Here is a 12,786-nt window from a genome sequence, read left to right as displayed (position 1 = left end):
AGGGGGGGTTAATGTTTAATATCAGATTTACTCATTTGGTATATTGATGTTACATTTTGATTTAGCAGAGTGATACTGTGGTATACTGAAATCACAGCACGGGCACAATACAGCAATTGCAACATACACCCGAGTCACTACACAGTCGTGATGCCCGTCCCCAGTCTCTATACACTCACTGCCATGGTGCTGGGCAACCCCAGCTCCCGGGAAGGGATGTGTGGGTGGAAGCCAGCTCAAGCCCATTGCTCTCTTCAAAGTTTGTTTTATTACTTGTCCAGGTTTTATACTCTATGCTGGGCTGAGCCACACATATGCTTCCCCTGCACTGGTCCGGCTGGCTCAGGAAGACATTACTATCTACTAATTATCTCCGGGAAGGCTGTTTGTACAACCTGATGATGCCCTGGTGCAGCTGTGTGCCTAAAACCAAGGTCACCCTCCCCTCCCCAGAGCTAAGTTCAGTTTCCGCACAGTAATCACTGGTGGCTCCTTACATTCTGACCAGCGCTTGGGATTTTTGGCTCCTCTTTTCTGAGCCTTCTTCTGTTGTGGGAGGTGTTGGTCCATCACAGAGGGGTTCAGCTTCATTTGCTCCTCTTCTCGTGTGTGACGAAATTTGCGTTTTACAAGCTATTGCACATGCAACAGGGCGCAGTGGCAGGTAGCACAAGCCTTGGCAGGGCACAGAGAGCACTGGGGTAGGGGGAGTTTCAGCAGGCGCCTCATTTGCCTGCCTCGTGGTTCGGGGTGCCGTGTTGGGGTGCAGGCGCTAACCCGGTGCCATCCATGCAGGAGCAGCAGCTGGCGGAGCTGGCAGCAGTGCGGCAAGTCCTGCAGGCAGACCTGGGGACCTCCATTCGGCGCATCGCCGACCTGCAAGTGGCCCTGGAGGAGATGAGGTCCAGCGATGAGAGCGATGCTGAGAGGTGAGGCGAGGAGGGCTGGGGGACTGTGGGGGGCTGGGAGGGCTGGGGGGTTGCAGAGAGGCAGGCTCAGATGCTTTGTGGTAGGGAAGGATGCTGCACTGTGCAAGGGCAATGCTGCACTGCAAGGGCAATGCTGCACTGTGTGAGGGTGATGCCAGGGTGGCTGTAGCTGCACATCTGCATCCTCGAGTGGTTTTGCTGCAGCAGCACATATTTATGAACAAGAAACTTCATGTTAATGAAAGGTTTCATGAAAAAGTGCCACCCTTCAAGTCATACTGTGTGGCCCAGCTTAAAGTAAGCAAAAAAAGTGGAAATAGCCCCATTCGCAGAGCAAGCTCCTGTCCCTAGCAGCATGGTGTGCTGCCATGTGTCTGTGGGTGCCCCAGTGCTGGATTTACGGATTGAAGATCCTGAACTTTGTTCAGCCACAGGAGCTGGGGGCCTGGAGGAAGCAGTGAAGCTGGGCAGCTTGGGTAGAGGATTTTACTAGGAAAAAATAGGAAACAAATTCCAGTGAATTTTTCAGGTGTTATTTCTGCAGCTGTCCAATTTTCCCCTCTGCTACACTGCTAAAGGGGCATCATGACAAATGGAGACAAAATAGATAAATGCATTTTAAAAAAAAACAAAACCAGAGATGTGCTTGTCACCATGCCATGAGAAGAGATTTTCTTTATGTAGCGATTAAACTAGGGAAGGGTGAGATAGAAACCGTGAGCTCAGAAATGCACTTCTTCATAAAAAAAAAAGTGATTTCCAATACAATTGACACATTAGTGGGAGGTGAGAAGTGCTTCCCAGCAGGGACGTCCGCAGCTGCTGCGTGCAGGAAAAGTGGTGTATTTTGCTCCCTGCCCTTCGCCAGCGCGGGCACAGCAGAGGTGCTCTGCGAATGCAAATGTAACATACGCTGCAGCAGCACCCATCTCTGTCATGGGGGTGCATGCACTCTTGCGGCGCAGGGTCTGAAGGGTGCAGGGAGCGGGTGAGGAGGTCTTCAGCTGTGCAGCGTGCTGGGAACGGCCTCGCCGCTGCCCCAGTCCCTGCTGCAGCTCTGGTGGGGCTGTTGGTGTGGTGTCGCCCAGCTCAGGCAAAACCCTGCTCTGATTGTACCGGCAGCCACAGGGGCAAGCTTTGATACAGGTAGTCTGGGAAGTTTTCATCTCGTCAGACTCGCACGGTGGCTTTCAGGGAGGCTGTGCAGTGGCTTCAGGGAGGCTGTGCGAGCCACCGGCAGTGCCATGGCTGACCCTCTCTTTTGTCCCTTGGTTGCAGCGTGCAGACAGCGCGGGAGTCGCTCTGCTCCAGGAGGGAGACGTGAGTGAGCCCTGGGGAGCTGCAGCTGAAGGGCAGGAGCCTGCACCGGGTTGTGCGATGGGTTATGGACCACCAGCTGCCCACAGCCTGCCGAGGCACCGCGCTCCGCTCGGGCACAGATGGGCTTTTGGATGTGCTGCCCCCCGTGCTCGCTTTCCCTGGGAGCTCTGTCTGTTAAACTGGGTGGGATGCACTCATTCCTCTGGGCTGCACTTTGAGAGTATGAAGCTGATCTCTGGCTTTGAAGGAAAACTGAGATTCCGAAGGCTTTAATCTGCAGCTGGAGTGTGGGCTCCCGGTGGGAGGGCAGGGGTAGCTCTGGCCCCAGGGGAGCCCAGGGGTGCGTGGGGCACAGTGGGGTGCCCGGGATCACGCTGGCTCTGCCACTGCGACTCTGGTCCTGGGGCACTGCAGGCAGCAGCGGGGTTTTCCTGCCCGCTGTCTACAGGCTACAGGGCACTTACTTATAAAAGCATGAGAGAAATAGTTAATGGCAGCAGCAATGGCACAAGGACCAGGTTGCCTGGAAAGGTCTGTTTTACCCAATCTGTGCCGGTGCCACAAAACAGGCAGAGCAGAGCCCACCAGCTGGAGCTGCCATTGCTGGGGCTGTGAAGGACCCCCTGGTCTGTGCCGGACTTCACCCTCATACATGCTCCAGGACCCCTTCCCAGTGCCGTTGGCCCTCTTTCCTGTGCTTGCGGAGCTAATGGGGTCTCATCTCTCCCCACAGTGACGCCTGCTCCAGTGTCGGCTCCGTGCTCAGTCTGGAGCCCTCAGAGAGCATCAAATCCTGGCTGGGGTCATCCGCGGGCTGGTCTTCCCCGGCGGGTGCCAGCGTGGCCGGGAGCCTCTCAGCACAGTCTGTCAGCAGCCACAGAACCCAGAGCCCGAGGTAAGGGACCCCCAGCCCGTCCCGGGCCACCTCCAGTGGTAACAGACGTGTGGCTGCTCCCCCTGCACAGGGCGCCCGCCGCAGCTTTCCTCCCGGGAAACTGCACGCGCTTCGTGCCAGCTCCAGCATCTTGCGGATGCATGGAGGGTAGAAAACTATCTTGTAGAGGAGCAAGCCATCACAAAGGTATTTTAAACCCCCCTGTATTTTTATTTAAAAAAAAAAAAGTGCAAGAGGCAGGAGCAGGCTGCAGGCAGCGCTGATTTCCCAGCATTCAGGTGCAGAGAGGTGGCCATGGGGATCCTGCCCCGTCATGGTGTCAAGGACAGCACGCAGAGCTGTCAGCCCCGGCAGCTGCTCTCCCGTCACAAGTGTCTGCATGGCCTGATCCTGCAGCCCGGCAGGCAGGCGCTGCCTGCTCTCCTAGCTCCTGCCTGCTGGGGGCTGTGGCTGCTCGCAGCCCCTCAAATGGGGACACACACGTGGTGGGTGCAGCCCGTAACTCCCTCAGCAGAGCCAAGCATCCCAAACTTCTGCGTATCCTCAGGGGCTCCCACATGCTCTCTTTGGCTTTTATTTTCCTGTGGAAAAAGTAAAGTCCCCCTTTACAGGTGACGGATCCCATGGCGCAGTGAGGAGCACCGCTGTGGCACCACTGCAATGCCTGCAGCTCCTCGGGGACAGAGAAGCCCCCGCGGCTCATTGGGGGGTGCTGCAGATGCTGGCCGGGGGACCGCAGGTGCTTCGGCTGTGCTCCTTTCAGGACATGCAGAAAGGCGGTCAGGGGACCCATGGTATTTAAGGTCAAAACATCAAATCAAGGAAGGTGCTGCTGCGCCAGGATCAGTGAAACGCTAGATGAAAGTCGCTACATCAAAAACATGCTTCAAGCGGTATAATATCCCTTGATGTATTCTCTAGGGATAATTTAAAGAGGCAATGCAGCCTATTTGAGGATTTGTGTGCCATATGCTCGCCTTTTGCTGCTGAGGAAACAGTATGCATTCATACAGTTCTAATATAAAATATGTTAATTTTTGACAGTAATGCTAATGGGCTGTGAGGGAGTTGGAGAGTGGCCCAAGCACTCGCATGGCCAAACTGCCTCAGCTTGGCTCCTGCTGCCGTGCCGGGGTGCTTGGCGGCAGGGCTGCCCGGGGCTTGGCGGGTGCCCAGGCGCCCAGCCCGAATCGAGGCCACCTCGCCTGGGTGCTCTTTGGAGGGACCCTCCAGCCCAGAGACAAACCCATGGCTTTACAGCCATCCCCGGCACCACAGCGTTGCAGACGAACCGGTTCTTTGTGTTTCACATGTGAAGGAATTGCATGGGTTGAGTTTTGAAAAGCCCTGTAAATCAGGCCCTGGTAGCTGTATCTCAGAAGGGAGATGGTGAGGACAGGGAAGTCATCGGGTGTCCTTGGAGGCTTGGGAGAGCTGCAGCTGAGCAGAGATGGAGCTTTGAGTCCTGGAGCCAGGAGCAGCGCAGGGCTGAAGTGGCTCCAGAGAGCATCATCCCCATGGAGGGAAGGTGGTTTCTCCACTTTGCATGCAAAGATCTGCAAATCAATAGCTTTGTAACAAATGAAAGCACGCTTTTTTGCATAATGCATGATCTGTAGCATTGATTGCCGTGGAACGTGGTGGGAGCCAGCAGTGCGTGCAGGCAGAAAGACTGACCAGCCGAATTTAGGGCAGCAGGGCTGGCAGTACCCCTGCTTGCAGCCCCTGACTTGGGGTGTCCTCGCCACACTGCTTTCCCGGGGATGGCGTATCGGGACAGGCATCACTATTGTCCCAGCTTTTCCCCCTATTCCCCCGGGAACCGGGCTGGGGCCGGGCTGACGCTCGGCATGGCTGGCTGAGGCACCCGCCTGCTCCCTGTTCACGTGCAGGTCTGTAGATAGATGCTCCAAGCCAATAGGCTTTGATAGCGTTTGCAGACTGCCATTTCATCACAGACATTAGTATGAAGCTCCCTGCTCTGATTCTGGCAAAATCTGTCCCCACTGCATTCACCTGCTTTGTACAGTAAGATAACTGCTGCCAGAATTAATTTTCTGAAGAGCAAGTCCCCTGGTGGCAGATACCTCGAGCATGCTGGAGCGTTTTGAAGCAGTCCATTGCTGATACAAGGCAAAATTTAAGGGTGGTCAGGCAGGGCTGGGACCTGTGGGGAGGTGATGGGCGGGAGGCCTGAGAGCAGCTGGTCGAGCTTGCTGGGACCCCACACCCATCAGTAAAGTAATTCCTCAGTACCGCTTAGGGGGTTTTGGTCCAAATGACCCAATTGATCATAAATTAATGGCAGCAAATCAGGAGTTACAGCTAGTACTGTATTTCTGAGCTGAAATACACTGGGTTTATAATAAAAGGGCAGGTGTGTAGACTCAGGGATTAATAAAAAAACTTACTGGACTAACTGTGGCCATTGTGAGAGGCAATTTGTACCTAGACCTGGAAATAGTGTGACAATCTGCCTCGATCCTGGGGGTCATGAAGAGGCGAATTGCAAATCTTGGTGTCGTAGCTGTGTTTGGCTTCAGCTAATCTAAGATGGAAATATTAGAGAGGAGGCTATATGAAATGCAAACAAACAGACGATGAGACTGGTAAGGTAATAAAAATGAGATCAGCGAAACGAGCTCTTCCTTATTAAGATTCTTTTGTCTTACACAAGCACCCAGTAATGAAAAATGAATCTTCCTAGCATTCGCTTCTCAGCACTACATATGGGATATTTCCTGAACAAAGAGCCGCCAAAAGCCAGAGGAAAGCATAGAAGGCTGTTATCGTCAGTGTAGTGTACAGGAACGAGAGATTTGATTAACGTTTTCTTTAATCCTCTGCTATTTAAGTGCTTGTACAAAATGTTGGCCAGCAGGGCTAAGCCTCAATAAATACAGCAAATTGCAGCATTGGAATAAACTATTAGTTTTTTTCTTAGGAAACCAATTCAAGACTTCATGCATTTATTCTGCCCCTTGCCAGGCAGGTCAGGGTTGCATTGCAATAGCGGGGCTGATCCTGAGGTGCAGCAGGGAATGGCCCCGCAGCACAGGGCCCTGCCTCTCGGTTCCTGCATCCATCCCATGGCACCGTGGCACCCGCAGCCCCGGCATCACCCTGGCATCCTTTCCTCTTCTGCTTCGGTACGGGAAAGCAGGAGCCTGGGTCCCAAGGCTGGTGGGGATCCGACACATTTAATTTTAAACATTATTGTGTCAAAAGCAAATCGTTATATGGGAAACTGGGAGCTCTTCTGTAGATGACAGCGTGACAAGAAAATCCTCTTCTGACAGAAATTAGGCCAACCTCTTTTCTCTCCCTGAAATGGAGTTGTCTTGGCTTTATTTATGAGCTACCAGAAAAAGCATCCGAGCCACACTTTCATCCCTGGTCATGTGTTGCAATGCATGTGTGGATTTTTATTGTATAAATTATTTCAACTAGCATAATTGTAATCATGTTAATTGCTATGTAATCTTCACTAATTATTGTTGTATGTCATTTGCTTTGGTGTGAATGGCATATTGCAGAACTCTGTTTGGCTTACGGATTCCTTCCGAGTTCTGCATCAGGCCCTGCTTTTGCCTTTGGCTGGGGAAAAATCATCTCTGATGCTGAGGCAAGGAGCAGCGATTTGCTCGGTGGCTGTAGCGTGCTTGCGGTCCTGCCTCCTGCAGCATCACCCACTGCCGGGGCTGCTCGGGGCTCCCGGGGTTTACTCCAAGCCCTGGGAATTATTGCCGGCACGTCAGGCCTTAGCCTGGGATTCATGGACGAGCAGAGGATGCTGCAGGATGGGATGGGACCGTCTTGCACTTGTGCCCTGCCTTGTGAATAGGCTTGAGTATGGCCAAGAGATGAGCCATGATTTTTTTTTGGGGGGGTTGGTAGCCATCAGGGTACAGTTAAAGGAACAAATTATGAGGACAGGGTGCTGGTACAGTGGTGTGGGGTGCAGCCACGGTGGCACAGCTTGACCAGTGACAGGGGACGGCAGCCCAGCCTCCCCAGCTGCAGCATCCCCGTGGGATGTAGCAGCACCAGCAGTGCTCTCTGGGCTTGTTCCATCAGAAACCTGTTGCATGGGAGAAATCGCCTTGTGGTCCTCAGGCTCCTTTTGCAGAAAGTAATTAATTGAAATGGAGGTGTGATTTCAGTGCACCCGTGGGTGGGAGCAGGGGCTGCTGCCCTCACACGTGCTGGGGCACGCAGCGGCGGTGGCTGGTGCCAGGGTGGGCACCAGGTTGGAGCCGCCGTGAGAGGGTCTCTGGAGGTGGGAGAAGCAGGTTTTGGCTTCCTGAGAGGGGAAGTGTTTTAGATGCTGGAAAGCAAGAGGAAAAGCATCAAAAGCGGATAAATCCCTGTAGCGTTTCCCCACCACGCGGTGCCTTTTTGCTACTAGCGTAAACCCTGAGGAGTATTTGCATTTTCATTTAAAACCCAATCAGGCCCCACGTGCGCCTGCCAGGCAGCTGGTGTTGCTTGGAGTTAACACGCTGTGGCCCTGGCACCAACCTGCCGGCACCGGCCGCGCATGCGCTGACCACAGGCTGCTGAGCCATGTCTGGAGAGATGCGGCTTCCCTGGGGAAACCAGCCCTTTCCCTGGCATGTGCGTTGGGCTTTGCTTGATGAATGCAGCTAATAGGAACTGCTGGGAGAGACAAGGATGGATGGGGCAGTCTTGGGCTTCAGCTCTTCTGCTGAAAACCAGGGCATGGACAGCGTGGGCAGGAGATGCTCCATTACACAGAGGTCCCTGCTGGGACCCTGGGGGCTGCAGGGCCTCGGCGGCTGGACTCATACTAGCCGTGGGAGCTGGAGGAACAATCCCATATTTGCAGCTCTCATTCTGTTTCAGGCTCTAAAGATTTTCATAAAAGAAGTAACCGTCTGTCATGCTGAACAGGACAATAAATAGCAGCATGTAAACCATCCGTGTTCACAGTCCATTAGTGTTTCTTACCTCTCCAGCTCACTTTTATCTCAGTCTTAAAAACCAAAGAAAAATATTGAAGCTGGCTGTTTAATTTATGAAAGCCGGTCGTTCAGCAGTCAGTTTACAAAATTATTTGGAAACGTAGAGAGCGATTGGAGCAATTTCTGTACAAATTCTCATAGAAGTATTACACCAGCTATTTAGGTAAGATGCAATTTAGGATCCTAAAAACCAGCTTTATCGAAATGTCTCAAACTATTCATCAGCTGCAAGGCTTCAGCAACGTTGGGTGCAGCAGTGCGGGGTAGCCCTGGAGGTTGCTGCATTCCAGGGAGATTAAATCTCTGGTTAATTCATTTTGCTAATGATAATCAAATGGTTTGGGCCCATTTAATGAGCCGTGGGCACACGGCATGGCGGTGAGTGCTGGGGCCAGGCAGGCATCTCTGTGCCCTGGGCTGTGCCAGTGGGTGCCAGGGACCTGAAGCTGCTCCATTACCCCATCACTTCCACAATTTGCTTGCATTTCCCAGCCGTGGAGTTTGTCTTCAACCCGTCTCGGCATGTAAATTATTTCACGGGTCAGCAGAGCCCGGTCCGAATGGGTCCCGCGCAGTGGTTGGATTCTCCACTCTCACCCCATTCCCATGGCAACCCCTGCATTCCCAGGGCAGGATGCTTCATTATCAGCAATGTAAAACTTGACCAGTGCTCCTGCACCTCAAAGCCTGCTGACGTCCCAGAGATGTATTTATATTTAGGTTCTGCTGCATTACCCTTCACTCCCTTTTTCCCTCCTCCTTTCTTTCTCAGACAAATTCACATCCTAGCAGCCTTCTCATTAAGGCCGATTCCAGGTCCCCTTTGGCTGAGTGATGCCGGGGGCATCCACGAGTGGGGATAATCTGCCAGCGGTGCTGGCAGCTACCAGCTCTGGGCGCAGCCTTTGTCAAAACACATCGCTCGCAGGCACCTACGCTCCTTGTCTCAGCGGCAAGCGGCTGCGCACGAGCAGCCTATAGATAGTAACTGGCTATCATTGATCTAAAGCGATGTACCGAGGAGAGGCTCTGCAGAGCGCTTGCTTTGTTTCAGATATGTCCTGGCAAAGAGGGCCTTTGCCTTTCCCTACAGTGGGGCAGGCAGAAAATATGTTTTTTTCATCCCTTCAAGCCAAACTAGGTGCTTGGGGGGGGCATGTAAAGTCACATTGGGAGCTTGGTGTCAGCAGTGACACTGAGCCCACCGGTGATTGCAGCCCCCTCCCCATCTCTGTGCATCAGCTGCACAAGGAAGGGGACAGGCTTGGTGCAGAGAAGCCCTTTCTGCAGCCTGCATGTGCCAGGATCCGGATGCTTGGGAGGGGCTCAGGCAGCTGAACAGGCACCGCATTGGCATCGTGCAGTGCCCAAGGAGATGCTCCCAAGCTCCTGTCCTAGCAGAGCGGGTGCTTAGTGCCATTGAACGCTTTGGGGAAGGACAGGCAGAATTTGGGGGAAGGCAGGACCTTTCCCTTTTTCTGCCATGCTGCCACCCCATCCCTGTCCCACTCAGCAAGCTGCTGGTGCAGGGGTGAGAATGGTGTCACCACAGCGGTCCCAGAGCAGCTCTTGCAGCCCCGTGGTGAGGAGCAGGAGTTACACTGGGAAAACCAGCTGGCTGGCAAGGCTCCTCCTGGGCATCGTCTCCCGGTAGGCTGGCACCACGTGCCGGTCCCAGCCACAGACCTGCTGTGTGCTGGTCGGCTCTCAGCACAGAGGGCATGCCATATTATCATCATCATCATTATTATTATTATTGTTGTTGTTATTATTATGATTATTGCCCTTTCTGCTGTTCCACTTATGCAGTCTGCACATGCTGCAATCGTGGTTAGCAAGAGCAACAGCTGCCTGTGATGAGCCGCTGCCCTCCCTAATTTGGCACCATGTTCTGGGTAAACCAACCCTACAGACTGTCCGGGTCTGGGAGGGCTGCGTGTCCTGGGGATGGTGTCCTGCTGTGACGGTGACCGGTGTGGCTCCTCTTTGGTGAGCAGAGGTGGAGCCCACACGGTTCCTGCCATCTGCATCAGCCCCTGTTTGCAGGGTGAGGTCCCATCCTCACACAACACTTCTGTCAGTCGCTCTTCATTCAGCAGGCCCTGGCCAGGCGTCATTTGGCTCTTGCAGTTCACAGTTGTTTTCCCTCCCCAGCAGAACCCTGGGTGAAATGTGCCCTGCAATAACATTAAGATGCATTCGGGGCACTCTGCAAGCTGGTTTCATAAAATTTTAGTGAATAATCTTTGGCTTTAACAAAAATAAAATAAATCCTATATATTGCTATAATCTGTCAGGAAAAAAGGACATTTGGTTTGGAAGAGCTAAAGATGGTCACGCCACACACCCTACACCGTGGATTTAGCTGGATTGGCTGACTTAGAGTTATTTAAGATAAAATCTTTGGGCATTGCCCAACTGCTGAATGCAGCAGCAGGAGTTTATTCTGAGACTACCATGCCAATACCGGCTTTTCGCTGCTCAGCCTTGTCCTTGCTGAATGATGTTACGGTCACTGAAAATCACACAGCTTAAACTAACGCCAATATCTGTTGTTTAGGGTGAGTAGAGACACCAAGGAACCAACAACGAGCCGCCCAGCTTCTTCCCTGAGTGCTGCCAGGTCTGTCGATGCTGCGGATCTGGGGAGGATGGCAAGTCCCTTGCTCGGTGCCAGAAGACGGGAATACGGAAAACCTCCAGCAGACGAAGAGGAGCTGGAGAGCCCAAAAAAGCCTGTGGATAGGATAGGAGAGACGTCCCCATTGATGCTGCGGCGCGGGAGCTCCCCCGCCTCAGATGGGAGGTTCCCCAGCCCGCTGTCTCCGACGGTGCCAAGGAGGAGAGGGCTCTCTCCGGCAGCAGGGCCAGTGCCCAGCTCATCAGCTGCCCTCTCTGAGTACGTGGAGGAGCTGCGGCGGCAGCGGGGAACGGAGCGGGAGCAAGGGCACCCAGTGCTGGGTGACACTTCTCCCCTCCCCATTTACCGCACCACTGGTGCCGCAGCCCTGCGGCGCTGCAGGGCTTTCCCAGCAGCAGAGGATTCCCTGGGGAAGCTTGATGGGAATCAGCTGGGTGAAGGCGAACGAGCAAGCGCTGGCCTCATGCGCTCCTCCAGCCTGCGGAGCATGGCCTCGGAGCCGGCAGAGCCGGCACGCTCTCCGGTGCTGAAAAGAGCGTCGAAGTTTGGCTCCTACGACTCCCTCCTGCAAACCCTCGATGGCTCTGGCCACCGGCCGAGCTCTGTGGCTGCAGGGATGGAGGTGCTGGGCACGCTGCGGCCGAGCTCCTGGAGAAGCTACCTGGAGCCATCGGTGGAAGATGTGGAGGTGGGAAGGGGCTCTGGGGGGCTCCTGAGCCTCCCATCCAGCGACGGGCTGGGTGAGGGGAAGGGGAGCGATCCCTTCAGCTGGAGAATACCCACCCTCAACTATGAGAGGAGAACCAACGTTGACTTCGATGACTTCCTCCCGGCCATTCGCAAATCCCGTTCCACCAGCAGCCTGGCCAAGCCTGGGAGGGACAGAAAGGATGGCCACCGGCCCCTCACCGTCCGCTTCCAGGATGAGGCCATAGTGGGCAGCTCGGCGTCCTCCGAGACGAAGGGCATGGCCAAGCACAGCACAGCCCCCCAAGAGGGCCCAGGGGACCTCTCCGACTCCTCCTCATCCTCTGGCTCCCTCCTCTCCTCCCGGAGTGCCGACAGCATCAAGCGCCGGCCCCAGAGAGGGGATGGAGAGGGGTGCAGCACCAAAGCCAGCACCCAGAGCAGCGGGGCAAGCCGACGGGCAGAGGCAGAAGGGAAGGAAGATGATGTCAACAGCATCATGAGGAAGTATCTGGGAAAAGACTAAGGTAACCGTGCCCAGCCGCTGACCAGCACTAGCTCAGAGCAGTGGTGGCAGGTTTGCGGTGCTGTCCCTGAGCTGCTGCCCCTCCAGCCCATGCAGTGCCTGCACCGATGCCATGGGATGCATGGGGACAGGGTGCCCCCGGCCAGCGGGTGTCCCCAAGCTCCCCCCCAGCACGCCAGAGCAGCCCAGGGCAGGGGAGGCACTGGCCCAAATTCTGCTCCACTGCCTGGCTGTGCTCCCCACTCTGCAGCAGCCAGGATGGTGCCAGGGATGCCCCACGGGGTGTGCGGCACCGGGGATGGCACCTCCCTTGCCCTCTCCTTGCCCCCTTTGGAGCTGCAGGGGGGTGGGCAATGGGGACGCTGCCAGTGCCGGGGACAGCCCCAGAACTGGCCACAACACCAGCTCTGAGTCCGCTGGGGTCCCCTGGCCCCCTGGTTTCCCAAAGATCGTGTCCCCCAGCTCCTACCATGCCACCCAGCAGACACATCCCCCTGAGCCCCGCTGAGCACTCATCCCGGTGCCCATGCTTGTTCGGTTAATTTGCAGTTCGCTTTGTCTGGATGCTGGAGGTTTTTAAACATACTGTGGTTTCTTTATGCTCCTGCCCTGTTTCCATCACTGCAGCTTTGCTCAGGGCCAGCCACGGGGACGAAGGACTTTCTTGTTCTCCTGCAGTTGTTTGACTCAGGAGTTGGTGCTGTAATTAAAACCCAGCGGCTGCCATAGATGCCTGATAACATGCCATGCTGGCCGGGGGAAGGCCACGCTGTGAAGAGCTGTAGGAACACCAAACCCCCTCC

General features: G+C 54.7%; 1 protein-coding gene across 1 annotated transcript in view; it reads left to right on the top strand.

Annotated features, from left to right (window-relative positions):
• Positions 1–11,983, top strand: part of MYO18B (myosin XVIIIB) — a 76,152-nt gene extending 64,169 nt beyond the window's left edge. Inside the window, exons 39-43 of the mRNA XM_075718415.1 lie at positions 796–929; positions 2,208–2,249; positions 2,983–3,144; positions 10,690–10,868; positions 10,986–11,983. Coding sequence (XP_075574530.1) covers positions 796–929; positions 2,208–2,249; positions 2,983–3,144; positions 10,690–10,868; positions 10,986–11,983 — 1,515 coding nt within the window. The remainder of the gene's footprint in view (positions 1–795; positions 930–2,207; positions 2,250–2,982; positions 3,145–10,689; positions 10,869–10,985) is intronic.
• The last annotated feature ends 803 nt before the right edge of the window (positions 11,984–12,786 follow it).

Source organism: Pelecanus crispus, chromosome 11, assembly GCF_030463565.1.
Source record: "Pelecanus crispus isolate bPelCri1 chromosome 11, bPelCri1.pri, whole genome shotgun sequence".
NCBI classification, from domain to species: domain Eukaryota; kingdom Metazoa; phylum Chordata; class Aves; order Pelecaniformes; family Pelecanidae; genus Pelecanus; species Pelecanus crispus.
Note: the sequence above shows the minus strand (reverse complement) of the source record. Positions and strands in the feature narration are given on the sequence as shown.